General features: G+C 20.0%; 1 protein-coding gene across 2 annotated transcripts; it reads right to left on the bottom strand.

Annotated features, from left to right (window-relative positions):
• Positions 1-493: 493 nt before the first annotated feature.
• Positions 494-25,729, bottom strand: LOC134833344 (steroid hormone receptor ERR1-like). 2 transcript variants are annotated; one of them, XM_063847641.1, is made up of 7 exons: positions 25,377-25,729; positions 4,792-4,935; positions 4,465-4,735; positions 2,614-3,120; positions 1,878-2,062; positions 1,642-1,817; positions 494-1,142 (listed from the first exon to the last, which is right to left on the bottom strand). In XM_063847641.1, the coding sequence occupies exons 1-7, from the start codon at positions 25,380-25,382 to the stop codon at positions 986-988; spliced, it is 1,446 nt and encodes a 481-aa protein (XP_063703711.1). In that variant the 5' UTR covers positions 25,383-25,729; the 3' UTR covers positions 494-985. The 2 variants fall into 2 exon arrangements, with proteins under 2 accessions (XP_063703711.1, XP_063703710.1); XM_063847640.1 differs by lacking the exon at positions 25,377-25,729 and adding an exon at positions 12,339-12,406.
• Positions 25,730-27,413: the final 1,684 nt, after the last annotated feature.

Here is a 27,413-nt window from a genome sequence, read left to right as displayed (position 1 = left end):
AGGTATAATGATAGAAACGAACGTTTACGATCGTATACAACATACAAATAACGAACAGAGAATTTAGAGAGAGTGATGATATTTTGTGACAATTTTGGTCAATAATTTTATATTTTTAATATTTTGTGTTAATTTTTTGTGTAATGAATAACTTATTATGATTAAAGCTCATCATAAATAATGTCTTAAGGTTTTTTTTTTGTATTATTTTCTACAAGGGGTGTTATTAGAATACATTTTTTTTTTGTAAAGATATATATAATATTATATTGTAAATTACTAAAATTGTAATAATATAATATATAGGAGTGCATTAAATGCATTTTTATTGTTTGTTAGTATTTTGTTTGTTATTATTTTTAATTATTGTTTCTGATGTTTTTTTTTTGTTTTTGTAAAAATTATAATAAAAATGAAAGACCTTTTTATTCATTATTTTTTTGTATGTTGTTGATTTTTCTTGGATGACGGTTATTTTTTGTGAGTGTGTGTGCTTATCGTTTATTAAAGACAAAAAATCGAAAAGATTCTTAAATAATATTATTATTAATGATAATAATAAAAAAATTTCATAATTTACAATATAAACAGTCTTCTACTTTTTTTTCCTTACTCCATCAATGAGTCTCCCTTTATATACTTCTATCTTAATGTTTAATCATAATCATTATTTTTTTTTTATTATTTCATCACAACAACGAGAGACGTCATATTTTGTGTAATAGTGATCAATCATACCAGCTCATAATATTTTTTTTTATACTTCATAACTAAATAAATTTTTAAAAATAATAATTATTATAATATAAAAGTTATTTTGTACAAAAAGGTATCTAAATTGCATTTAGTGAGATTTTTGCCAATTTTGTGTTAGTATTAATAGCTTTTTTGCAATTATTTTTAATTTTAATTATTTTTTTTTAAATAAAACTTATGAAAAAAATTAAAAACTAATTAATAAAATTATTAGAAATACAAAACAAAATTAAATTTTGCCCTCAATCATCTCCACGAGAAGTCGTTGTTTGACTCGCCCAATGCGATGCACGTCGGTCCAGAAGTTGCGCACAACGTATTTTGCTTGCCGCATCGCGGGCAGTAACAGCAAAAGTTGTTGTTGGTGTGAAATTGCAGACATGTTTCTAAAAAAAAATTTAAAAAAAAATTATTTAAAATTTATTTTTTTTAAATTAAATTTCCCTGATGTTTTTATAAAAAATTTGTAAACACATAAAAATTTTTATTTTAATTTTTTTTTAAATTAAATTTAAAAAAATAATTTAAATTAAAAAAAATTATTATTAAAAAAATTTAAATAAAAAAAATAAATTTTATTAATTTTAATTTATTTATTTTTTTTAAAAAAAAATTTAAATAAAAAAATTTTAATTAAAATTTCAATTTAATTTAATTTTTTTTTTATTTTAAAATTATTTAATTATTTCAAAATTTAAATAAAATAAATAATTTTTGAAATAATTAAATAATTTTAAATTATAATTTTTGAAATAATTAAATAATTTTAAATTATTTTTTTTATATTAAAAAAAAATTATTATAAAAAAAATAAAAATAATTTTTTTTAAAATTAAAAAAAAATATATTAAAAAAAGAAAAATTTTATAAAAAATTTAAAATTACCTTGAAACGAAAACACAATCGTTCAGCGCACTGAGTATTGAATCGCGGAGTTTCTTGAGGTCAGCTTGGTTCTCCAAACCCATCACATCACAATTGGCTAATAAAAGTGCTTTTAGAAGATAAAATTCTTCTTTTGAGGTAGATATTCGTTCAAATCGTTGTGTTAAATGGACGAACTAAAATTATAAAAATATTTAAAAAAATTTTTTTTTTTTGAAAAAATGAGAAAAACTCACATAATTGTATAATTCGCTTGCTCCGCATTCCTTTGCAGCAGCTTCGTCCAAGGAAAAATCCGATGCAAAGTTGAGACGACCATTGACGAGTGGAATTGATCGTGAAACTACGCGTAAAGTATGGATTTCTGCCCAACTCGCTTGCAGTAATTTCATTTGGTCGTTCAGGGGAAGTTCTAAGAAACCTGAAAATAGGAAGGAAAATTTTTTTTATTGAAAAATTTTATTTTTTTTAAATATTATAAATAAAAATTAATTGATTATTAAAAAAAATTGTATTCTTTTACTAAAATTTGAATAATACAAAAGAATAAATAAAATAATTAATTAAATAAAAAAATTAAATTAATTTTATTAATTAAATAATTTTAAAATAATTTATTTAAAATTTCATAACAAAATAATTTATTATCTAAATTTTATTTCATTAATTTATTATTTATGAAAATCTTTTATTTAAAAATTAAAATAAATATTATAAAAAAAATAAATAAAAATTAAAAATCAATTCAAATTTATTTTTTTTAATTTTTAGTGAATTTTTTTATTTATTATATTATTTTTTTATTTTTTATATTTTTTTTTGTATTTTTTAAAATTCAAAATTTAAAATTTTTTTCAAAATAATATTATTTTTTTAATTTTTAAAGATTTTTTTTCATAAAAAAATTATATTTAATTTAAAATTAATTTTTTTTAAACAATTTTTTAAAAAAATTTTCAATAAAATTCTCACCTGGAACTTGTTTCGCCCATCCAATAATTGCTGTCAGCTCGTAATCATACAAACCGCTCAGCACGGAGAGAAAATCCTGCGGCTCCGTCGTCGAAATCATCGTCGACGTCGCCTCATCCGTATCCATAAAGCTCTCCGTGTCGCCAATCGAGATTTTTGACAACAGATGCGAATCCATGGATTGACGATTTGCCGTTTGCAGATCGATGCCGCAGCACGCGAGCGTTATTGGTTCCCGCTTAATTTGCATCAGCGTATTTAGAAATTTTATATCTTCTAGACTTTGTACTCGATTCAATGAGGTAGATGACGCAGGCAATTGGTACGGTGATACATTCGGGTTGCGTCGATACTTTTGTCTTCCGCCACGTACGCGATCCAGTCTCACACCCTCCTTTAGCATGCCCATTTGCAGGCATTTCCTGAAGCGACACGCTTGACATGCTTTCCGTCGGCGTTTGTTTATTTCACAGTCATTGTTTGCCGGACATGAGTATTCAATGTTGCCTAAAAAAAAACAAAACAAAATGAATATTTGCGGCGGTTAGAATTTAAAGAATTGAAAAAAAAAATAGATTTTGTTGATTGAGGTTTGTTTAACGTTGAAAATCACAGAATCTATTAATGAAAGTACTTTTTGATTCAAATTGCTGTAATTTTTCAAATTTCAGACGTTAGCTCGATATAAAAATTAAAAATTCTTTCGACTTAATGAACATTAAAAAAAATTTAAAATTTAAATTTTTTTTGTTATACAAAATAACAAATTTCGTTAAATTTACAATAATTTTACATGTTTTTGTAAATTTTTAAAATTATTAATTTTGATTTAATTTTAAAATGATATTAATTTTGAAAATTATTTTTCAAAAAAAATATCAGTTTTCACAAAAATTTATAAAATTAAGAAAATATCAACTTTTGGAATATTTTAAATGAAAATCTAAAATGTTATTCAAAAATTTATTTATTTTATTTTAATTATATTTATATATTTTTATTTATTTATTATTATTTTATTTATTTTTAATTTATTTAAAAAAAAAATTTGCTCATTGTTATGTCGATTTTTTTAATATTCAAAGGTAAAAAAGGTGTAAAATTATAGTATACAAAATTGATAGTTTATTAAAAATATGAGAAAATAAGAAAATTTGATAAATATTAAAATATCTTTTATAATTAATTATATAAAATATAAAAAAAATTAAAAAAAAATAATTTAAAATAAAAATTAATATAAAATTTTAATTTTTTCAAATTTAAATTTTTTTATTTTTAATTTTAACGAAATTTTAAAGAAAATTTTAACATTTATTTTTAAAAAAATTTAAAAGTATTTTTAAAATCAAATTAAATAATTAATAAAAATAAAATAAAAAAATATAATAATAAATAAAAAATAATAAGTAATTAAAAATAAAATAATTAAATTTTTGAATTTTTTTTTAAATTTACATTTTAAATAGTTTTTTAATATTTTCTTATTTTCATTATTATTATTTTTTTGTTAAAAACTATTAATTTTTGCATAATTTTTTAAATTTATAATTTTTTACAAAATTTTGCGAAATTAAAAAAAAATATTTTAAATTTTTTAAAGCTTCAAATTTGGTAAATTTTTTACATTTTTCTATGTTAAAAAAAAATTATCTCATGAAAATTTTTTAAAAAATTATTTTTTTATTTTTATTCTTTTTTGAATTTTGATTTTTTTTTTAATTTTTAGCAGTTTTTTTTAACTTTTAAATGAAAATAAAAATTTTTGGTATCTTTGTCCATTAAATTCAATATCATTCCATTCATAGGTACTCGAAATTTTCACGATTAAAACTCCAAAAAAAAACTCACCTTGAATTGTCCTTTTGAAAAATGCTTTGCACGCTTCGCAACTGGCCACGCCATAATGGAAGCCAGATGCGGTATCGCCACACACGAGACACACTCGCCGCGGCAAATCCTCAGTCTTAACGGTATCGGGACACAAAGAATCACTCGAAAAATCACCTAAGGCAGATGTTGAACTACAGAATTGACGATCCGGTGAGTTTGGGGTCGATGAATTTATCGTGGTGTCTGTTATGGGACTGCTTAAAGTATCGGGGTTGCATTTGTACTCAAGCTAAAAATTTGAAAAAAATTAAAAAAAATTTTCATGGAAAAAAAAATTTTCCTTACATTCGCTTCCGAAGAATTAAACAAAAGGGTGGTGTGTGCAAGATTGTTGTTGTTGTTACTGCTATTGGACGACGGCGTCGGACTACAGCACGAAATATCAATCTCCTGCTTGATACGTGTGCTCCCTTCGGTCATCATTGAAACCTGAAACGAGAAAAAAAAATCAAAAATTTTGTTAGAAAATTTTTTTTTCTGAACATCTGGTTTCGGGTTTAAGCGCTTTTTTTGCCTTCGACAGACAAATTATTCGATAAAAACTGAATTTATTGCCGACAAGTATCAAAAGACGACGATCGGTGTGTGTTCCCATAGAAAATTCGAACAAAAAAACGTAAGAATAACAAAATGCAGGTCGCCCGTCGTCTAACATGTGCAATTTTTTTTTGCACTTTTACACATGTTCCAAAGCCGGATGCACAAACACACACACACACACACGAATATTAAGCAAACAAAGTCTGTATTTGCAATTCACTTTTTCTTTTAATGTTACGTTATGTTTATTTTTGGCTTTGTTGGCATTCATTCCAAATTTTTCGTTCAAAAATCGACTATTTATCGATTCTACGAATAGCTACTGCGGCAATAAATTAACAATTTAATGAGATTTTCGGCAATCCAATTTACTTATCGAAGCCTTACATTTGCGTGACTTCCAAATATTCGTTTTTTTTTTTGCGTTTTTTTGCATGTGACGACAATGACGACTGTTAATATTCTTAATTATAATCGTTATGCAAGTTTTGTTTTGTTTTTTCGGGTATTGTAAAGTATATCATGCATGATGTCTGTCGATAATTTCTGCACAATCATGTTCTTCTTGCCAGACGTCTTTTTTTTTGGTAATTTAATGCAAAAAATGTATTCTTGTAGTTTGAATAAGCAAAAAAAATATGTTACAGACAATTAAACAAAACACTATTTTAATGGTTTTGATGTTAATGCGGTAATTTTTTATATTAAAAGTACTTGTTATTATATATTTTTATTGTATATAATAACAATTTTATATAATTTGATTAATATTGTTCATTTTGTATAATAAAAGTATTAAAATATGATTATAATTTTATTATTATTCAACATTTTCAAATTGAAGATGTATAATATATTATTATTTAATAACATATATTTTTTATTAAAATTAATTATTTTAGTAAATTTCTTTAAAAAATAAAAATTTCATTTAAATTGGAAAATATTTTTATTTTTTTATAATTAATATTTATTTTAATTATAATTTTTAATAAATATGTTAAGTTTTAATTAATTAAAATTTTTTATATATTCAATATTTTTTTTATCAATTGATAAAATATTCCATCTAAAAATAATAATTTTAAAAATTAAAAAAAAAATATATATAATTTTATTAACGAAATCTAACTTATGATATATTTTTAAAATATAAATTTTTGAATTTTTAATAATTTTTTTTATAATATATTTATGTTCAAAAAATCATAATAATATTCAATTATAATTAAAAAAATGTGCAACTATAATTTTAAAAAATGATAAAAAAAAAATTTGTAAAAAAAATTTTAAATAAATTTTAATTTACTGAATATATGTTTTAAGGTTTTTTTTTAAATTATATTTATTTCGATTTATTTTAAATTAAATAATTTAATTTTTTTTTACAAAAATTACCTTTTTAATGATTAAAAAAAATTATAACAAATAAATAAAAAATTATTAAAAAATAAAATTTTGTAAAAAAAAAATATTTATAAATATTAATATATATTTTAAAAACATATTTTTTAAATTTCTTTTTAATATATTTTTTTGTTATTTTACTTACTTAATACTTTAATTTTATTGACTAAAATTAACTTTTAAATTTAATTAAAAAAAAATAAATAAATAATAATAATAAAAATGAATGAATAAAATAAAATAAATAGATAAAAAAAAAAATTAATAAATAAATTAAAAATTATAAAAAATTTAAAATTTGTAAAAAATTATAAAAAACATGTTAATATATACATTTAAAAATTATATATATTTTTTTTATTATTTAATATAATTATTTTTTTATTGTTACTATAAATTAAATACTTTAATTTTATTGAATATATTATAGAAATTAACTTTTTTTTAATTTTAATTATTTTTTTTTAAATTATCTTAAAAATCTTGTGTAAAAAAATTTACTTTACTTTTTTAAATTCAACAATTAATAAATCTTAAACAGAATATATAATATATTAATTTTTTTTTTTGAACAAAAAGTTATTTAATGATATTCTTGTTAATAAAAATGATTAACAAGACATATTAAACTTATTAAACAATAAATATTTACATTTCATTAAAAAATAAAAAAATAAATATATAGGTTGTTAAATTATAACTTTTGTACATCAAAGCCCATTAAATTCGGCAAAATTACGTCTATAACGCCGAAAAAAAAACATTGTTAATAAAAAACGAGATAAAAATAAAAAAAATTACTTATACATGACTATTATTGTACTTATTATATAAAAAAACGCCGGTCTAGCTACAGTTTTAATGTAAACATTTATATAAACAAATGACTAACATCCATACAGACATTGCATTCATACGAAAAAAAAGAACGATTATTATTACAGAAATGTATATTTTATTATTATTTTATACCAGATACGTATGTAATAATGTTTATAAACATACACAAGGCACTCCCGTACACACTAAAAGGTTTTTTTCCGCGTATACCAATATGTGCCATGAACTATATATTTATTATGATACATATGTTTTTCCGCATACAACAGTCGTCCTCGTACGAATTTCTCGGCCAAGTTCAAGGAAAACGAGTTGAGTGTGTGTGTGTGTGCGTGTTTATGTCTCTCTTTTGTGTTTATTTCGATTGTGTTGGTATGCATATATGGACAATACGGGGCTTTTGGTAGTATTTGTGTATGCAAAAAGACGAAAAAAAAAGAAGTGATGATACTTTTTAGTAGTCTGCGAATCAAGAATTTTACGTATCTATATGTTTTACACGACGGTAGTTCTATGTATACGCGTCGTTATAGGGAACGTTTATGGATTTTTGTGTAGTATTATTATGGATTTGTTTACTATATAAAATAATAGGCAGATGCAATAATGGAAAAGTTTTAATTTTTTTTTGAAATTTGTAAAGTTGAAGAATATTTTTTTTAATTTTTTAAAAATTTAATTTTTATATGTCAATTCAAAAATAACAGTTGAAAATATTAAATTTGTTTTTTGCTAATTCTAACTGATTTTTTTTCAAATTATTCAAAAATTGTTTAATATTCTAAAAAATAAATATAAATAAATAAACTTTATTTAAACAAAATTTTGAACTCAAAGCTTTTAAAAATTTCATAAATGTCAAAAAATTGATCAGAAATTTGAAAATCGTCTTTGTGCTCTTCAATTCAAGCTAAGAATAACTATTTATGAATTTTTATTAATAGTTCAAAATTGGAGAAAAAATATTTAAATTTTCTTATTTTCATAAAGTTTTAATTCAAAATAATAAAATGAAAATAAAATCTCAAAAATTAATTAAAAATTTGTAAATCGCTTTTTGGCTAATTCATTAATTTTTTCTTTCTATTTTCAAGCTTCTTAATTAAAATTTTTTAATATAAAAAAATTAAAAAAAAATCTAAAATTTGAAAATTGCATTTTTGCTAATTCAAGCTGAAATTCCAAATGAAATATATTTTTAAAGAATTCAAAACTTGTAAAAATAAATTTTTTAAAATTTGTAAATCGCTTTTTGCTAATTCAATAATTTTTTTTTTAAAGAATTCAAAACTTTTTAAAAACGTAATATTTAATACAGATTTAAATAAAAAAAATTAAAAATGTCGAAAATTTGAAAATCGCATTTTCGCTAATTCAATTTAAAAGTAAATGAAAATTATTAATTTAAAATTTGTGAAAAAATTTAAATCAAAATAATTTACAAAGTTTTAAATAATAAATTAAATAAAAAAAAATTCAAAAATTTGTAAATCGCTTTTATGCTAATTCAATATTTTTTTCTTTCTATTTTCAGATTTTAACATAAAAACACATCATTGGGATTTATAAATGAAATTATTTAAATTAAATTTCAACTCTACTGATCATCAACAATGGAAAAATTATTTCAATTAATCTAAACCAAGCATTAAAACTTAACAACTCAAACAAAAATCGATCCAAAATTTTTTTCGAATTATAAAATTCACAAAAAACCATCAAACATGAAACATTTTAAAAAATTGCACCAACCTAAAGCTTATATCAAATGTTTATTATGAGTAATGTTATTACTTTTCTTTCTACCAAAATCGAGACACGAGTAACAAATAACTAGAATTTCACGCCAAATACTTTCTTTTCTTTTATGACCGTTCACAAATTATTGCTTTGGCCATTAAAAATTGAAAATGGAACTAATTCAAGAAAAAATTCCTACAACGGAATAGAATTTATAATGTAACGCTGCCAAAACTTGTTAATTTTGTAAATTTATTCTTTTGTTCTTATCTCCGCTCGTTTCGTTTTGTTTACAGAGATGCAATCTCATCCAATTTTCAACTATAAGATTTTTCTCTTTTTTGGCAGCTCTTTATCAATTTTTTAATGAATTATTTTAATTATACAATATATAACATACATTTAAGAAGAAAAAAAAATCTTGTTAGAGTAAATTATTGCTTGTTTTTTTTCGCGCTAAACTATGCATGCAGCGAGACTTGTCGAATATTGCGAATCTAATGAGTGAGTTTCGTATGACGTAAGAGCAATAATTCAAGGCCATGTTTTAGTTTTGTTATTTGTTATACATTCATCTATATATGTTAGAATCTAGTACAATATAAACGGAGAGCAAAATAATTCGCAGATGTACAACGATGATAATAATAATGATAATTATGATGATGAATCTAAATCTGTATCAGTTAGTGCCGTGTGTTGATTTTTTTTTTAGTTTTAAATTTATAAACTTGTAACAATGAGCTTTTATATAGATTTGAATATAAATTCACAAACAACTGACGAGAGAATACTACGTTTGGGATTAAGGCGATTATTATTATCGCGCGGCGCGGCGTTGTAAATATTTATTCAGCTACTTTCTAGAAAGGTGCTGATCAGCGGACTTTGAATTGAGAATAATTCTACCTTTTTGGTTACGTCAATGAATTTTGGGAAAAATATTACATCAATTAATATTATCAACAATATAGCAATAAAGGGCAATAAACACAGCATAATATGAGTCGTCTGTTAACTCTCAGCACGCAAAACGCCAAAAAATCAGACGTTACCTTGAACTAGAGTCGTAAAGGGACTGTTAACGATCGACACGCAACGCAGAGATTAGTTTAGGTTTTTTTTTGGGAAATGTTTTGTTAGGTATCCCTTTTCATGGTGAAGTTTTTTTTCGATTTTTTTGAATTTTTCATTTAAAAATATTTTTTTTGTTGTAAACTTTGAAATTTTAGTTTTAAAATTCATTTTGAATTATTTTGATTTTTCAAAAAATTTAAAAATATTAAGTTTTTTTGTAATTTTTAAAAGCTTAAATTTAAGTCTTAAAAAAATTAATTTTTAATTTCATTATTAATTTAGTTCTGAAAAATTTTGAACCAACGAAAAATTAAAATAAATAAATTCTATAACAAACGTGTAAAAAAATTTAAATGAACGTAAGGGTCTTAAGTCAAACCTTAAGTCGTAATTTTCATAAATCTTAAGATTTTTTTTAAAATCTTACGTTTAAAATCCGTATAAAATTTTATGAAAATTCAAAAAGTCTTGAAAATTCAAATTTTTTTTACTGAAATTTATACGGAAAAATAAAACTTTATACCTAATTGATGTACGAATTTTAGTAAAAAAATTCTGATAATTCATGAAAAATATTTGACTTAAGAGCTTACGTTCATAAAGTCATGCCTTAAGTTAAAATTTTCATGAATCCTAAAAATTTTTACTAAAATTCACACAAAAATTTATTATTAATTTTCGAATTTTACTAAAAATTTTCGATAATTTATGAAAATTACTTGATTTAAAATCTTACGTTCATAAAGATTGTATAATTTGATGAACGTAAGGATCTTAAGTTTTTCCTTAAGTCATAAATTTCATAAATCATCAGAAATTTTTATTGAAATTCAAAAGTATTAAAGAGCTTAAGATAGTTCAAAATTTTCTTAATGAATGTACGAATTTCAGTAAAAAAATCTAATGATTTATTAAAAATATGACTTAAGATCCTTACGTTCATAAAATTATACACGTTTTATGAACGTAAGGATTTTAAGTTGTTATTTTCATAAATTATCAGGTATTTTTACTGAAATTCATACAAAAACTTAAAATTTTATTAAATAATGTATGAATTTTAGTAAAAATAATCTGATAATTCGTAGAAGTTATTTGACTTAAGAGCTTAGGTTCATAGAATTTTACAAATTTTATGAACGTAAGATCTTAAGTCATTAAGTCATTTACATCATAAAAAATCAGAAATTGATGTATAAAAAAAAAAAAATAATTTTTTTTATTAATGTTCGAATTTTAATTTAAAAAAAATCTAAAAATTCGTGAAAATTACTTGACTTAAGATCTTACGTTCATAAAAAAATTAAATTACACGTTTGTCCATTTAAACAAAAAAAAGTCGTAAAATGATAAACATTAAATCGTAGAAAAAAATTAGAAAAACATTTTTTTTTTATATATTTTTTTTTGTAAAAACAATAAAAAAAAATCGATCAAGGTCGAAACCCAACCACAAATTTGTAAACATTTTTCTAATTTATAGTATTTATATCAAATTAACAAAAAAAAAAATGTATAACATAAACTTTAAAATATACACAAAACCACATATTTAAAGAAAAAAAATTAACAGAGACAAGTCTCGCGAGATGATTCATAACAAACAATATTTTTTTTATTAATAAAAAAAAATTAAGAATTAAAATAAATTTTACACACTATTCTTTTTTATTTTCTTTTAACTTTAACTTTCGTCTTTAAAGTAAACATACATATATATATATTTTGCTTACACATCCAAATAATAGTTGTCAGACAAGTTCAAAAGTTTTTTCTCTTTTATTTTATTTTTTTACTTGATTTGGCAAGTAACAAAAAACCCCGTATCGTATAGAGAACACTATTACACAATTGAATATTGTATGACAAGCTCTTCTTTAATAAAATAAAGAAAAAAATAAAAAGCCTCGCCAGAATGATGTGTACAAAAGTATAATCTTACAAATAATAATAAATAAAACTAAGTGTATAAATTTATATATCATATCGAATCGACTATAATGTTACATAATGAAAATTCTTAATTTTGCTTTTTTATATTATTCGTCGATTTTTTTTCGTTCGTGTTACAAATTTATTCGTTTAAATTTATTTTGTATTATTTTTTTTATATAATTTATAAGAATATATTAAAATATATTTATAATAATATTATTATTATATATAATATTATTATAATATATATAAAAAATATAAACTACATTTTAATACTTTTTTAATAACTTTACCATTTCCTGCATCCAGTTATCCATTTTATACGTTTTTGGTCAAATCATAAATGTATATATATATATATAATTCCGCTGATAACAAGTTTTTTTTGCCAAGTAATAAAATATCACCAAATTAATGTTCTTTACTTTTTTAACATATCTCGTTTTTTTATTTTTATTAATGTTGTATTTTTTTGTCTGTTTCTTTAATATTGATTTATTTATTTTTTATATATATATAAAAATTTTTGTTAAAAAAAAATACTTTTCCTTTTCACAAAATAATTCAATTCAATAAAATCCATTAAAAAGTTAGAAGATGCGAAGATGCTGAATCACCAAATTATTTACTGCCAAGCTCTTAAATTATTATTATCGCATTATAATTATTATTTAGTATTCTATATTATATTATACAGATTTTTTTTTCGTTATTCATAAATAATTTTTAAATTGATTGCTTTTTTAATCTTTTTTTTTTAATAATAATTAATAATATTTTTTTTTCGTTACACTTTTTCTTCAGTCTCAATATTTTTCCAAATAATAATTTTTTTTTCGACACCAAAATCAATTTCACTGAATAAAATACTTTTTTCTTTAAATAATTAATTATTTTTGTGGGTTTTTATTTTTAGACCTCACTATTATTGAGATTAAATATTTATTTATACATATTTGGAGTTTATCAAAAAAATTGTTGTTGATTATTATTATTTATTGATTCAATATATAAACAAGTGTGTTGACGTATAATTTTCAATTTATTATTATCAGCGGCGTCGTCTCGCGTATGTTGGCGTGCCGCACAAAAAATAATAATAATGATAGTTTTTTTTTAAATATTTATACACATACGTTCACTTTATATATGTTACATAATAACATAATGTTTTATTTTTTTTAAATAATATTTCTAGTTTAAATTTTTTGATTGATTTTTAATTTTGTATTTTTTTAGAGTTGTGCTTGAAACTGGAATTGATCGCTTGAGGCAGAATTTTTTATATATTGGATTTTTTTTATTATATATAATTAATGTTTAATTATTATTAATAATATTTTTTACTTTTTAAACGATAAATATATATTTTGTGATGTTGTTGATGAAGAAAAAACTAAAACGCGATCTTCACTGAGCGACATTAAGTCTCGCACTGAATTTATTTTGTATTTTTCGCGAATTCAAATTGTTTTGCATATTATACAATAATAAGACTCGTACGTCGTGTACAGACGAAGTAACTAAAATATACACATATGTTTATAAATATATATGTTATATATTACTAAGTTTAGTATAAATGCGGCACGGCATGTGTTTGGCTGTTCTATATGTCTCAGCTATACTTTATTACATGTATGATAATAAAAATAATAATAAAAGCGGCTCTCTGCACGTAAGAATATTGTAAAAAAGAGTAGAATATTATTTAATACTCGTTGTGATTGTGTGAGTGCGAGCGACGCCTTTTGTATGAGTTTTATTGTTTTTTTTTAACTCTTGAAAATTTTTCGTCTTTCCCAAAAATTCGTAAGTTCCATTGCGGTTTCCAAGCAGCCATCAGATGTTCCGAAGTACGAAGTACAATTGTGCAAGAAACACGCATACCGAGAGAAAAAAAAAGAGTCTTGTCTGGATAAATACGTATACAGTACAAAAAATATTTTACAGACACCGGCAGATATTTATTACCCAGACACGAATTATTCAGCGAGAGATAGAGATATATATGTTGCCAAAGTTTTTATTTTTTTTTTCGTGTATCCATAATAATAAAAGGTTCTTGTGTTGCTGTTTTTAATGCGTTTCAAAGGAGGTTTTAAGGGAAAATTTATTTTTTTATGTCTGTCTGTTGATTTAAGATTTAAAATTATTTAAAAATTGAAATATTAATATTAAAAAAATAATTAATTAAATTTAATAAAAATTAAGAAAAAATTTTAAAACAAATTTTTATATTTTCTTTAAATTTTTAAATCAAAAAAAAAAAAAAAAAAAATAATTTAAAAAATTTCATATAATTTTTTAAAAAATTTTAAAAAATCTTCAAAGTTTTTGATGTATTTAAAATTTTTTTAAAAGAAGCTCAACAAATTAAAATATTTTATTTAATTTATTTTTGTTTTAAAAATTTGTTAAATGAAAATAAAAAATAAAAATCAATTTATTAATTAATAAAAAATAAAATAAAAAAAAACTGAGAAATTTTTAAAATCTTACAAAAAATAGTTGAAATATTTATGAAGAAATTCGAAAATTTTTAGAAATATTTTTTTTAAATATTAATAAAATTAATTTATATTTTTAAAGATAATTTAACAAAACAAAAATTAAATAAGTTTTGAAAAAATATGTAAAATAATATTACCCAAACTAAATATTTTAAAAATTTAAAAAAAAAAATTTAAAATTCATTTTATTGTTTAATAATTTAATAATAATAAAATAAAAAATATTAAAATAAAAAAATAACTACAAATTAAATTAATATAAATTTAAAATAAATAAAAATTAATTAAAATTATTGAAATAAAACTAATTAATTAAATTTAAATTAATTTTAATAAATTTAATTTAAAATAAAATAAAATTTTAGAACGAGTTTAAAATAAAAGTTATTTTTAAATAATTTATTTAAATAAAAATATAAAATTTTATTTAGTTTTAAAATACATAATTAAATTAAAAAATTCAAATTAAATTTTAAAATAAAAAATAAAAAAAAATAAAATAAAATTTATTAAATTTGAAAAAATATTTTAAATAAATTTTAGATATACTAAATATTTTATTTTTTTTTTAATATGAATTTTTTAATTACGAAATTTTATTAAATTAAAATTTAAAAAATATTATTTTAAAAAAAAAAAAACAATAAATTGAATTAATATAAATTAAAATAAAATAAAACAAAAATTATTGTTATTTTTTTTAATTTTTTAAAAATTTAATTAATAAAATTAAATTAAAACTAAATAAAATCTAATTAAATTATTATAAAAAAATAATTTTCATTAAAATTAATTTCAACAATAAATAAAATGAAGGAAAAATTTAAAATAAAAGTTAATTTAATTAATTGTTTTATTTTAATTAATTACCTATTATATTATTTTATTTTAATTATAATTTTAAATTAATTATTAAAAAAATTAAAATTAAAAAAATAATTTAAATTAAATTAATAAAAAAATACGCTCAAGTCAAACATTCCAACCTCAACTCAACTTAAAATTCTCAATACATTTTTTTCGTGTATATCATTAATTCTTTTTTTTTCGTACACACGAAAAAAAGAGCTTTGATATTACACAACAACGACAAAGCAATGGCAATGCGAAGCCATATTCCCAACGAAACTTTTAATAAATATACATTTTTGGGAGTCTGCTGGCATGCAATAGAGACTGTCTCGTGTCATTTATCTTCATTGACAGAATTAAAAAAAAAATTTTTTTTTCGTTTTTTATGATTTTTCTCCGTTTCTTCAATTTTTTTTATTAAAAAGGTGCAAATCTCACGAGACCTTCCTTCAGCTTTTTGTGAGAAATTGGTTCATTTTATAAAAATTTTCACTTTTTTTTCGTTTTTCGCAATGATAATAAGTAGTAGATGTCTAAAAAAAATGCAGAGAAGTATTTGAAAGTGAAATTTTTCCGCATAAATCTATTTTTTTTTTCGCAACGAGCCGAACAATAGTTAGTCAGAATCTCATTTCTACACAAAAATAGATTAAGAATGATGATAGAAGGAAAAAAAAGCAAAAATCTGAACAATTTTTACCCAATGGCGATGAAAAGTGAAGAAGAAGTAGCAAAGAGAAGACGAAATAATGTAATAATAGACGAAAAAAATGGGAAATATCGTCATGGATGTTACGTAAAAACCAGAGAAAATTGGATTACGAGCGGGATTGTTACGACGAAAACGTTTTTTGGGTCGCCCAATGCCAAAATTTGCCTCTGCGAAACCCGAAAAGTGAGTAAAAACGAAGAAAATCGTGTGAAAATCGGGTTGAATGTGCGTAAAATGTAAATTTTATCCCCAAAACTCCTTCTTTTCGAGACAAAAGTTGCTTGTACGCTATCAAGGGTAATAATAATAACGCAAGTTATGTTTGCGCAAAGCATTAAAACGATGAAAAAGGGAAAACTTTGAAGGAAACTTTAAAGGAAAATTATCGTTCGTCATAAATGAAGCGAAAAAACATCGCATGCCGTGCGGGTTTTCAACTTTTACTTGGTTAACGCACCGTAAGTCGGTCACTATCGGCTTTGAAGGACTTAGATAAGGCAAAAAAATCATCTTTTTATGAGGAAATTATTCATTGCAGGTTTCTTCATGACGCATTTTTGTCGATTTCAGGAGAAAAAAAGTCGCAAACTTTTAATTTCATTACGAAATTAGGTCATTATAATGAAAAATCGAGAGAAATTCCGACAGAACTGAACGTGAATTTATGAGAAATCGATATTTTTCGGCTACTTTGAGAAGCGTTTCGAGTATCAAAAGTATAATTTTTCACAATAAATTACAATTTTAGGGGAAATGATGTAACGGAGATGCAATAGAAACGTTTTGGCGTTCGTTTAGAGCTTGGCAGTGTGATGTAATGGTTGTGAAATGGGATTTTTGTAACGGAAAAGATGTATTGAATGACTTGAAATTGTAAAATTCTGATGAAATATTCACATTGAATTTTTTTCTTGAATATTTTTCTCTCTTTTCTTTTCTGAAGATTACAATTATTTAATAATTTTTTTGAAATTTGAAAAAAAAAAAATTAAGTAACTTTTAATAAACGAGTTTTTAATGTTTTTAGTTTAATTTTTTCTTTTTTTTTAGAAAAAAATATCTTTTAAATATAAATTTTTCAAATTTTAGAAAATTAACAGAAAAATTTTTTAAATGAAATTTAAATTGAATTAATTTATTTTAAATAATTAATATTAAATAAAAATTAATTTTTTTAAAGTTGTTTATTAAAAATTTAAAATTTTGTTCAAAAAATTTAGATTAAATTATTTTTTTTAAATCTAACTGAATTTTGTTTAATAAAAATTTAATTTTTTATTAAATTCTTATTCTTTGAAATTAAAAAAAAAAATAAATAAATTATAAAAAAAACTACAACTTAGTTAAAAATATATTTTTTTTTGATAAAAAACTAATTTAATTAATTAATTATTTTTTTTATTTAAAAAAATTAAAAAAAAAATCCACAAATTCATTTATTTATTTTTAATTAATTTATTGAATTAAAATATTTAAATTAAAAATAAAATTATACTCTTTATTTTAATTATTATTTATTTTTTAAAATAATTTTTTAATAATTTAATTCAATAAATTTAATAAAAACAAAAAAATAAATTAAAAAAAAATAAAAATTATTTTAAAATATTTTTTTTACAAAAATTTAATTTAATTAATTAATTTTTTTTCATGCTTCACTCGTAATTTCAGTGACAAAATAAGCAAATTTTGTAAAAAAAAATTAAAAAAAATATGAAATTAAAAAAAAATTCCACAAGTTCATAATTTTATTTTTAATTAATTTATTAAACTAAATTAAATTAAAAATAAAATGAAATTATTAAGAAAATTATTTAAAATAAAAAAATAAATATTTTTTTTAATAATTTAATTTGTTAAATTTTATAAAAATAAAATAATGAATTTGTGGAAAAAAAAATTCAAATTTTTTTAATATTTCAAAAATAATTTTTTTTTAAATTTACTGATGTTACTAAATGACGAGTAATTATAAATAAAAAATTATAAAAAATAATTATTTTTTACAACTTTTAAATAATTTTCTTCTAAAAATTAATCAAAAAGTTAAAAAATAAATTTTCTTTAATTTAAATCTAAAATTTACTCACAAAATAATTGATTTTCTCCGTAAAATTATTCAATCTTGTCCTAAATTCATCAATTTCCAATACAAAAATCGCCTTTTCACATCATTCCAACTCCAAAACCATCACTCAGTACAATAAATTACCGGAAATTAATTTCTTTTGTGTCGAAATTCCTTCGTTTTTATCTCTTATCGAGCATTTATCTCCCCTCACACGCTCGTTTTTCGCACGTTTTGGCACCATTAATCCCCAATTCGTGTCGCATTTGATCGAAATTGCAACTTGTTAGCTACAAATTAGTCATTCAAGCAACAAACAAGCTGCCAGGAAGGCGACGATGACGACAACGCTTCAAGGTTTACTGCATCGGAATGCATCTCGGTGCTATCTCGCAGGTCAATGTGAAACGCATTCATTAAGACAAAAACTATATCTCGTGTTTTATTTAGTGATAAGCTTGTCTCTCGGATTGCCTTCAAAACAATAATCAGTTTTTTTTTTTGGAAATTTTCCAGAATGGATCATTCCATTAATTATTCATACAATTGTTGTTGAGGCACGGAAGATGCGGAGACGAGAAGAGGTTTCGTGTCTGTCAAAGACACAAAAAAAAAAATAAATTCAGAAATTAAAATACAAAATAATAATAATTCATTGCGTGACCTTGTGACGAAGATGTCTCTCTCTATGTCGCGAATGCTCTCCCTCCTCCTCTCCTGCTTTTCGAGAATTTTTCGCGCTTTTCTCAACAACAATCATCATCATCAGCGATTTTTTTTTCATTTGAATTTATTAATGAATTGGATAAATAAATGTAAAAATAGCAGGGATGTGAGATGAAATTTTCTCTTTAAAAATTTCATTAAAAAAATAATTATTTATTTTATTTTTTTTTAATTATTTTAATTATTATTTTTTTTTATTTTATTAATTAATTTAAAATTTAATTAAATTTTTTTTTTCGAATAATAATATTTTTTTTTATCAATATTTTTATTTATTTTTTTTATTTTAGAATTAATTTTTTTTTACTTCTTGTTTAATAATAATTTTTATTTAAAAATTCAATTAATAAAATAAAATAAATTTATTTAAAATAATAAAATTATAATTTTAATTTTTTTTCTTAATTCTTTAAAAATTTTCGAATAATATTTAATTAAAATTTAAAAAAAAATTTACAAAAAAAAAAATAAAAAAAATAATAAAATAAAATAAGTTAATTAGTTCAAAATTAATTTTAAAATAAAAAAAATAATTAATTACCTAATTTATTTTAAATTATTATTTTCTGTCTTTTTTTGATAAATATTCAAATATATTCAATTTATTAATTTTACAACTTTAATTAAAAAAAATATAATTAAAATAAATAAATAAATAATTAAAAAAAATAATTAAAAAATAAATTAAATAAAAATTAAAAATATAAAAAAAATTAATTTCTAATTTTTTTTCAAAAATAAATTTATTAAAAAAATATATTTTATTTTTATAATAATTTTTCAAGAGTAAAGGTCTAAATTTGCCCTTGAAATCTCTAAAAATATTTTTCTTATAAAAAAATAAAAATATTTTTAGTTATTTTTAATTTTTCTTTGAAATATTTATTTTTTCAAGAAATTAAAAAAATTTAGGAATTCCTGTAAAAAGAAAATAAATAAAAGTCACGTCACTGTTACAAAAATATGCAAATCCATCTCAAATAAAAATCCATTTCAGTATATCAAAAATATTCCATCATCAGCTGATGACCCTCAAAAAAAATTGAAACTCGTGCATTTTTTTTTTGGAAATTATAACAAAAGATGTTGATTTTTGTCTCTTATCAGCTCATTAGAATACACACTCCTCCTCATTTTCTTGTGTTTCTCTTCTTCATTTTTTTTTTCTCGAATGATGAAGACGAGTCATTAACGCAAAAAAAAAAAGAAAAAATATATCAATTTGCTAAAACAACAAAAATTATCTATCTATCTAGTCAAACATTAGTCAGATGAATGACTTGTCGTGCTATTTTTTTTTTTTTTGAAAAATGATTTTTTTTTCAATGATTAAATATCGTTCAATTTGTTTGTTGTTCGATTTTTTTTCGAAAGGATTTTTAAGTTATTTTGTTATTTGAAAAAAAAAAAATATTAAAAAAAAATAAATCAAAGGGAAAGGGAAAAAAATATTTTTTTTATGAAAAATAAATTAAAACTGTCAAAAAAGAAAAATTCATGAAAAATATTTTTTACACAAAAAAAAATATTTCATTGAAGGTAAAATTTTTTAAATAAAAAAAAATAATAAAAAAATTAAATTTAATAAAATAAATAAAAAAATAAATAAAATTAATTAAAATAATTAAATAAAAAAAATAGTTTTTTAAGAAAATTTATTTAAAAATTAATTTAAAAAAAACTAAAATCATTAATTTTATGTAAATTTTTCCATTCCATTGTATTTCATAATATCTTCTGGTTTTTTCCTCACACGCGTTTCTATTTTTTTTATGTTTCTAAACCATATATAAATCTCATGTCGTTCCTTCAAAGAAAAAAAAACTAATTTTTTGTTCGAACGCTTCCACGTAAATTTGTGATAAAATTAGAAATTTTCATTTAAAAATATTTCAACGTAAGAAAAAAATTCATTAAAGCATTGTGTGTGTGTGATGGCAAGCAAACAGGCAATATGGCCTTCATTACCTCTTTGACTTCTCTTAACATGTGATTTTTTCTTGTTTTTGTCGTCGTCTCCCGTGACTTGTCTCTGCTAAGAAGAAGCAGAGGCACAAAAAAAAACTTCTTCCATTATAAATGCTTTTTTAATGTTATACAACGAACGACGTTCCGCGCAACGAGAGACGACAACAAAACACATGTTCAGCGTACTTTTTTTTTGTGTACCCGAAAAAAATTGAGATTGTGATGGAAATTAATGTAAAAATTTTTTTTTCGGGTTGTATCTTATTTGATAGTCTGGTGATTTTTATAATAACGAAAATCCGGGCAAATTATTTTAAAATTTATTTATTGTATATATTGGATGTGCGCGATACTTGATTACTGAACAAGCAATAAAAATAATAATAATATGTCAGAAAAAGCTATTATAGTTGAACAAAGTGCGATAGATGGATTTCATGTGTTTTTTTGTTGTTTCGTTACGTCGAACAGTGATGGATAATGTTTAACGAGGTTTTAATTTTTTTTTTAGAATTAAAAAATAAAAAGAAAAATTTTACAATTAATTTAATAATTTTTTTAAATTTTTTTTCCGGTCCCAAAAATTAAAATAATTCTTTAAACAATGCTAAAAGTTTAATTATTTAATTTAAAAAAATCAATTTTCATTAAAACTATTTTTAAAGTTTAAAAAAAAAATTTTTAATTAATTTCTTTTCAAATAAATCTAAATTGAGCAATAAAATAAAAAAAATCAGGTATTAAAAATTCTTTAATTAAAAAAAAATTCAAACCAAGTAAAAATATTAATAAAAAATCAAATAAATAAAATTAATTTTTTTAAATTCCATTTAAAATTAAAATATTTTTTTTTATTTTAATAAACAAATTAATTTTGTTCAGGTTTGAGTTAAAAAAAAATATTAAAAATAAATAAAAATCAAATAAAAAAATTAAAAATGAAAATTAATATTATATAATTAATCCAAACCAAGCAAAATTTTTAAAAATTTTTTTTCAGGTTTTTCAAATTTTATAAAATATTTATTTGTTTTTTTAGGATTAATTATTTAAAAATTAGTTAAAAAAACAAATCGAGTAAAAAATTCAATAAATAAATAATAATAAATTTATTTAAAAAAAATTAAATTTTAAAATTAAATACATTTTTATTAACTTTAAATAAATAAATTATATTTAAGTCAAATCCTAAAAATGAATAATATTAAAAAAAATTTTAGGTTCCTAAAATTAAAAAAAAATTATTAATTTATTTGAAATTGTTCAAAAAGATTTTTTCAATTTTTTTTTAGTTTGAATTTTAAAATAAATAATTTTTTTAATAAATTTTATTTTTTTTTTTTTTAGAAAAAAATTACTTCAATTGTTTTTTTTTTCAAAAATTTTGTGAATAAATTTTTAAATAAATTTTAAAAAGTTATTTAAATTTATTTAATTTGTTTTTTTTTTTTTTTATTTATTATTTTTTTTATTTATTTTTTTTTTAATTTAAAAATCTAAATTATAAATTATAAAAAAATTAATAAAAAATTTTATAATAATTTTTATTTATTTTTTAAATTTCAAAAAATTTACTTTTATTAATTAAAAAAAAATAAAATATTTTTTTTCTTCTAATAAATTTAAATTCTTAACAAGTTTTATTTTCAAGAAACGAATTTCATGTTCAAAAAGTACGACACTGCCTTCAAGTACAAAGACGACGATGATTATCAAAAATTTATAATAAGGCGTGCGTATTATTATCGAGCGAGAACTTTTCGATTTCTTGCTCGATTTCGTCAAAAAAAAAAGCCAAAATTTCCATTTCATTTAGTCACGACACGACACTCACTCGCAAGTTTTCATGTCAAAACCCACTCATAAAATTAACATGAAAACATAAATAATGTTTCTGTCGATTTCTATAGTTTTAGAACATATATATATATTTTTTGGTAATGTAACTTTTTTTTTGTTGTTACCACACCGCAATTGTTTCGCATCAGCTCATTTTATTTATTTTAATTTTTTTTATTCGTCGTATCGCTCGTCGTCGTCATGTAGTTGTGTGCGATATATTTTTATATTTTATTTACACATGTTTGTATAAGTATCCAAAAATATACTACTTATGTACGGAGCAGAAATACAAAAAAAAAAAAAAATTATACACAAACACATGAAATAATGATATAAAAACATGACCGTGAACTTGACTGCAAAAATGAAAATCGTCGTTGTCGTACAAATGTGCACCATCATTATAATGTGTATCATTAGTAGCTTACATTTTATATTATACATATGTTTGGATGTATGTTGTACGGCAAAAATATTTATGTGTAAAATGAAGAATGGATGCACTACCGGGCCAAATATTATGCGGGTTACATTTTTTTCGTTGTTGTTTGTGATTTTTTTGAATGAAATTTTTTACGTGTATTTTAAAAATTTATGAAAAATAATAAATTATTATTAAATATTTTAATTTTTTGACAACATATAATTAATAATGTGTAAAAATAAATTTATTAACATTAAAAATGTATTATACATGTACAAAAATTAACAAATTTTAACTTTTTTTTATGAATTTGTATAAAAATGAATAAAACTTATTAAAAATGTATTAAAAAAATAATTATTTTTATTTTAAAAATATATTTTAATAAAAACTTAAAATATTTTATTTTTAACAAAATTTAAATTTTAATGTTATTTTTATTTAAACAAAAAATATAAATAATAATTTTAATTTAGAATTTTTATTTAAAATAACTTTATTTTTAATATAAAATTTAATATTTATATAAATTTATATTATATTATTTATATAAAATTTATATTTTTTATTGTAAATATTCAAGTTTAAAAAAAATTAAATTTTCATTTGAAAAAATATATTAATAACAAACATTTTGAATTTTACAAAAAAAAATATTTTTTTGTTATTTTATGTTAAGTTTGTTAATTAATGTTTGTTATTAATATTTTTTTAAATGAAAATTTAACAATTTTTCTAAAATTTTAATATTCATCATAAAAAATATAAATTTTTTAATTAACAAGTTTACAAAGATATATCAACAAAAAAAAAATTAAAATAAAATTCACACAAAAATAAAAAAATTATTTAAAAAAAATTTAATTCATTAATTTTAAGAATTATTATTTATATTAAAAATAAAGTTTGTTCAAATAAAAATCTTAATTAAAATGTTAATTTTTGTATAAAAATAACAAAAAATTAAAAAAATTTAGTTAAATATTTCAAGTTATTATTAAAATAGATTTTTTAAAACAAAAATTATTATTTTTCAATACAATATAATATTATTATATTAAAAATAAAGTTAAAGAATTATTTTTTTTATAAAGATACATTAAAAAGAGGGCTATATAATAATAATAAAAAATGAAATATAACATAAAAAAATTAATAAATATTTAAATTTTTATTGCTTAGAATTTTAAATAAAGTATATTAAAAAATAAAAAAAAATTTATATAAAATTATAAATAATTTTAGGCACAAAATATTTTCAAATAATCATATATGATATAATTTAAAAATGATAATTCTAAAATTAATGATTAATAAAAAAAATAATAAAAAAATTTCATAATTTTTGTTAAGCTTATTAATAAAAAAAATATTATTTTTTTTTTACTTTTTAAAAAATTAAAAATAATAATAAAAATACTTTTTTTTAAATTAAATAATAAATAATTATATATGTTATAACAAAAATTGAATAAAAATAAATATTTTTTTTTAATTTAAAAAATAATTACATTACAATGTATTAATATAGTATTGAACAACTTTCAAGTTAACCAGTTATCCAAACATATCTATGTTTAGAAACTAAGTATTTTTTTTTTCAATTCATACATTTTTCATACAATTTTGTTGATACAAACTTTTAACACTCGCCTCTTAACAAACTCTTCATATATACTTATCTAGCCTTTTATAGACATTCATCATCATTCGTTCACTAATTGTTCTCTTTTTTTTGCGTTATTTAACATTTTCATTATTATTATATCTTTTTGTGCTCATCTCGGGCGCGTATCCCAAAAAAAAAGAAGAATGACGCACCCACTCGTTTGTCAACGCTCTTGCGTTCTGAATTTATTGCATTTCGTCTGTTTCGAGCTCGTTATTACCTTAAATTAACTGCACATTGTAACATTTATTTTTTTTCGTATATGTTAGAATTTTGTACGAAAAAAGCAATAAATTAATTTAAAAAAAAAAAAATGTTGGGAGATGCAAAATATCATATGTGAGTACGAATCGGAGGCATGTGTAGCGTAAAGAGGCACAAAGATATATCGAGCGACGAGCGTGTGCGTATGTATATGTATATCTGGGCACAATATAAAGTAAGATATGTTGCATAACATTGTAATACACTTTTTTGTTGTAAAAACGTAAAAATGTAGAACCAAATGTTCTGGGATAATTTTAGAGCAACGAAAATAACGTGGAACACGGACTTACCTCCATCGTGGAAATTTCACGTGAAACTTTCAGGTTTTTCGAGCAACTCTTCTTTCTTCACTGCTTTTTTTTCGTTGATTTTATTATTATTATTTTTCTGCTGTATGTATTTCTATATTATTATATATATAACGATGTGTGTGTATGTTTTAATATTATAATATACTGGTATAGATGCAACACCAAAAAAAAAAGAAGATATGAAGTTTTTGAGGTATTTAATTGATTTTGTGCGATGTTTCGATTACATTTCTTTGAGGTTTGTTGTTACTGGTTTCGTCTTAGATGCAAATTAAACACAATTAACGTCTGGGTAACGTTTTAAAAGAAACTTTTTACACTGCGGTAGTTCTATTATCAATGAAAAGCAAAAGTGACTATCGTACTGTTTTCGCTCGAGCATGGATCAAAGTTTGTTTTCGAGTGAAAATGTTTTTTTTTTGCTTTTGAAAAAGTCGAGAAAAAGACGTTTGATTTTTTTGAATTTTATTATTTTTTTTAAATAAGTATTTTTTAAATTTATTAAAAGCTTTTTTTTTAAAAAATAAGATAAAAAAAATAAATTTATTTTTTTTAAAGTTTAAATCACTTAAGTCAACTTAAAAAAACTTAAGTTATTTTTTTAATTTAATTTTTTAAAAAATCAAAAATTAATCGAATTTTTATTTTATTTTATTTTAAAAATTCAATTAATTTTTTCATCTAAATATTTAAAATATTTTTATTTTTAACAAATTATTTTTTTGATTCATTCTTAAGTTAAAGTCACTTAAGTCGACTTAATAAATATTTTTTTTTTAATTTAATTTTTTTTACAAAAATTTTTAATTTAAAAATTGTTTTTTTTTTTAAATTAAAAATTTTATTAAATATTTCTAATTTTTAAATATTAAGTCAAGAGATTTTTTTTATTTATGCTTAAATTTCACAATTTTTTTAAACTTCAAGTTTAGGTCAAAAACATTTCTCAAAATAAATGATTAAAAATTATTTCTTATCATCCAATATTAAGTTTTAAGTCTTTGAATCTTAAATATTAAAAATTTTTCAAAAAAAAAAAAAAAAAAAAAAAATAAATTTCTTAAGTTTGACTTAAGATCAACTTAAGATTGATTAAAAATCATATTTAGTCAATTTCAAATATTTAATTTTTGAAAATAATTTAAAAAGTTTTTAATAAAAAAAAATAATTTTGTTTCAATAAGTCACAAAATTAAATGATTTACAAATTTAACTAAAACTTAATTTTAAAATTTTTTTAAGTTGAAGTTTAAGTCAAAAATATTTTTTAAAATTAATTAATAAACATTATTTGAATCCAATATTAAATTTTTTAAATCCTATCTTAAGTTTTTACATCTTAAATAATTTTGAAATATTTTTAAAAAATTTTCTTAAAATTCATAAAATTGATTTAAATTGACTTAAGATTAATTAAAAATCATTTTTAGTAAATTTAAAAATTTAATTAAGAAAATTATTTAAAAATTTTTCAAAAAATAAAATTACAATTTTTTCTCAGATTTCAAATTTTCTTAAAATTAATTTAATTGGAATTAATATTAAATTAAAATTTAAAGTTGATTTAAAAAATTATTAAAATTAAAGTTGATTAAAATTTTCAAAAAAAAAAAAAAAAAAAAAATTAAATTTGTCTCAAAAAATTCAAATTTTTTGTAACTTTTAAAAGGTTAAACTTAAGCATTAAACTTAAATTTTTATTTTTTTTTAAATTTAAGCTTAAGTCAGTTTAAGTGCAGTTAAGTTTGCGATTCCGATCAGTGAGACGAATGAAAGTGAAAAAGTGCTTTCTTTTAATTTTTGAAAGCAGTAGGCGGAACTTAAATCGTCAGAGCGAGAGAGAAGACAAAAAAGAGTGAGAAGGAGAGTGTAAGCATTTGCTTTCAAAACTGCTTGGAGGAAAAAAGTGCCATATTAAAAGTGCTTTCAAAACTGCTTGGAGGAAAATGGTGCAAAAGTAAGCAGTAAGCAAATGATTTTTTTTTGACGAAAGACAATAGCATGAGACGAATGAAA

This window comes from Culicoides brevitarsis, chromosome 3 (assembly GCF_036172545.1).
Source record: "Culicoides brevitarsis isolate CSIRO-B50_1 chromosome 3, AGI_CSIRO_Cbre_v1, whole genome shotgun sequence".
NCBI lineage: Eukaryota > Metazoa > Arthropoda > Insecta > Diptera > Ceratopogonidae > Culicoides > Culicoides brevitarsis.
Note: the sequence above shows the minus strand (reverse complement) of the source record. Positions and strands in the feature narration are given on the sequence as shown.

Coding starts and splice junctions, on each gene's coding strand:
- LOC134833344 (XM_063847640.1), bottom strand. CDS start 12,362: ATGGATAACTGGATGCAGGAAATG. Junction 4,936..12,338: donor ATAACTGGATGCAGGAAATG/GTAAAGTTATTA, acceptor TTCTCGTTTCAG/GTTTCAATGATGACCGAAGG. Junction 1,818..1,877: donor CAAGCGAATTATACAATTAT/GTGAGTTTTTCT, acceptor TTATAATTTTAG/TTCGTCCATTTAACACAACG.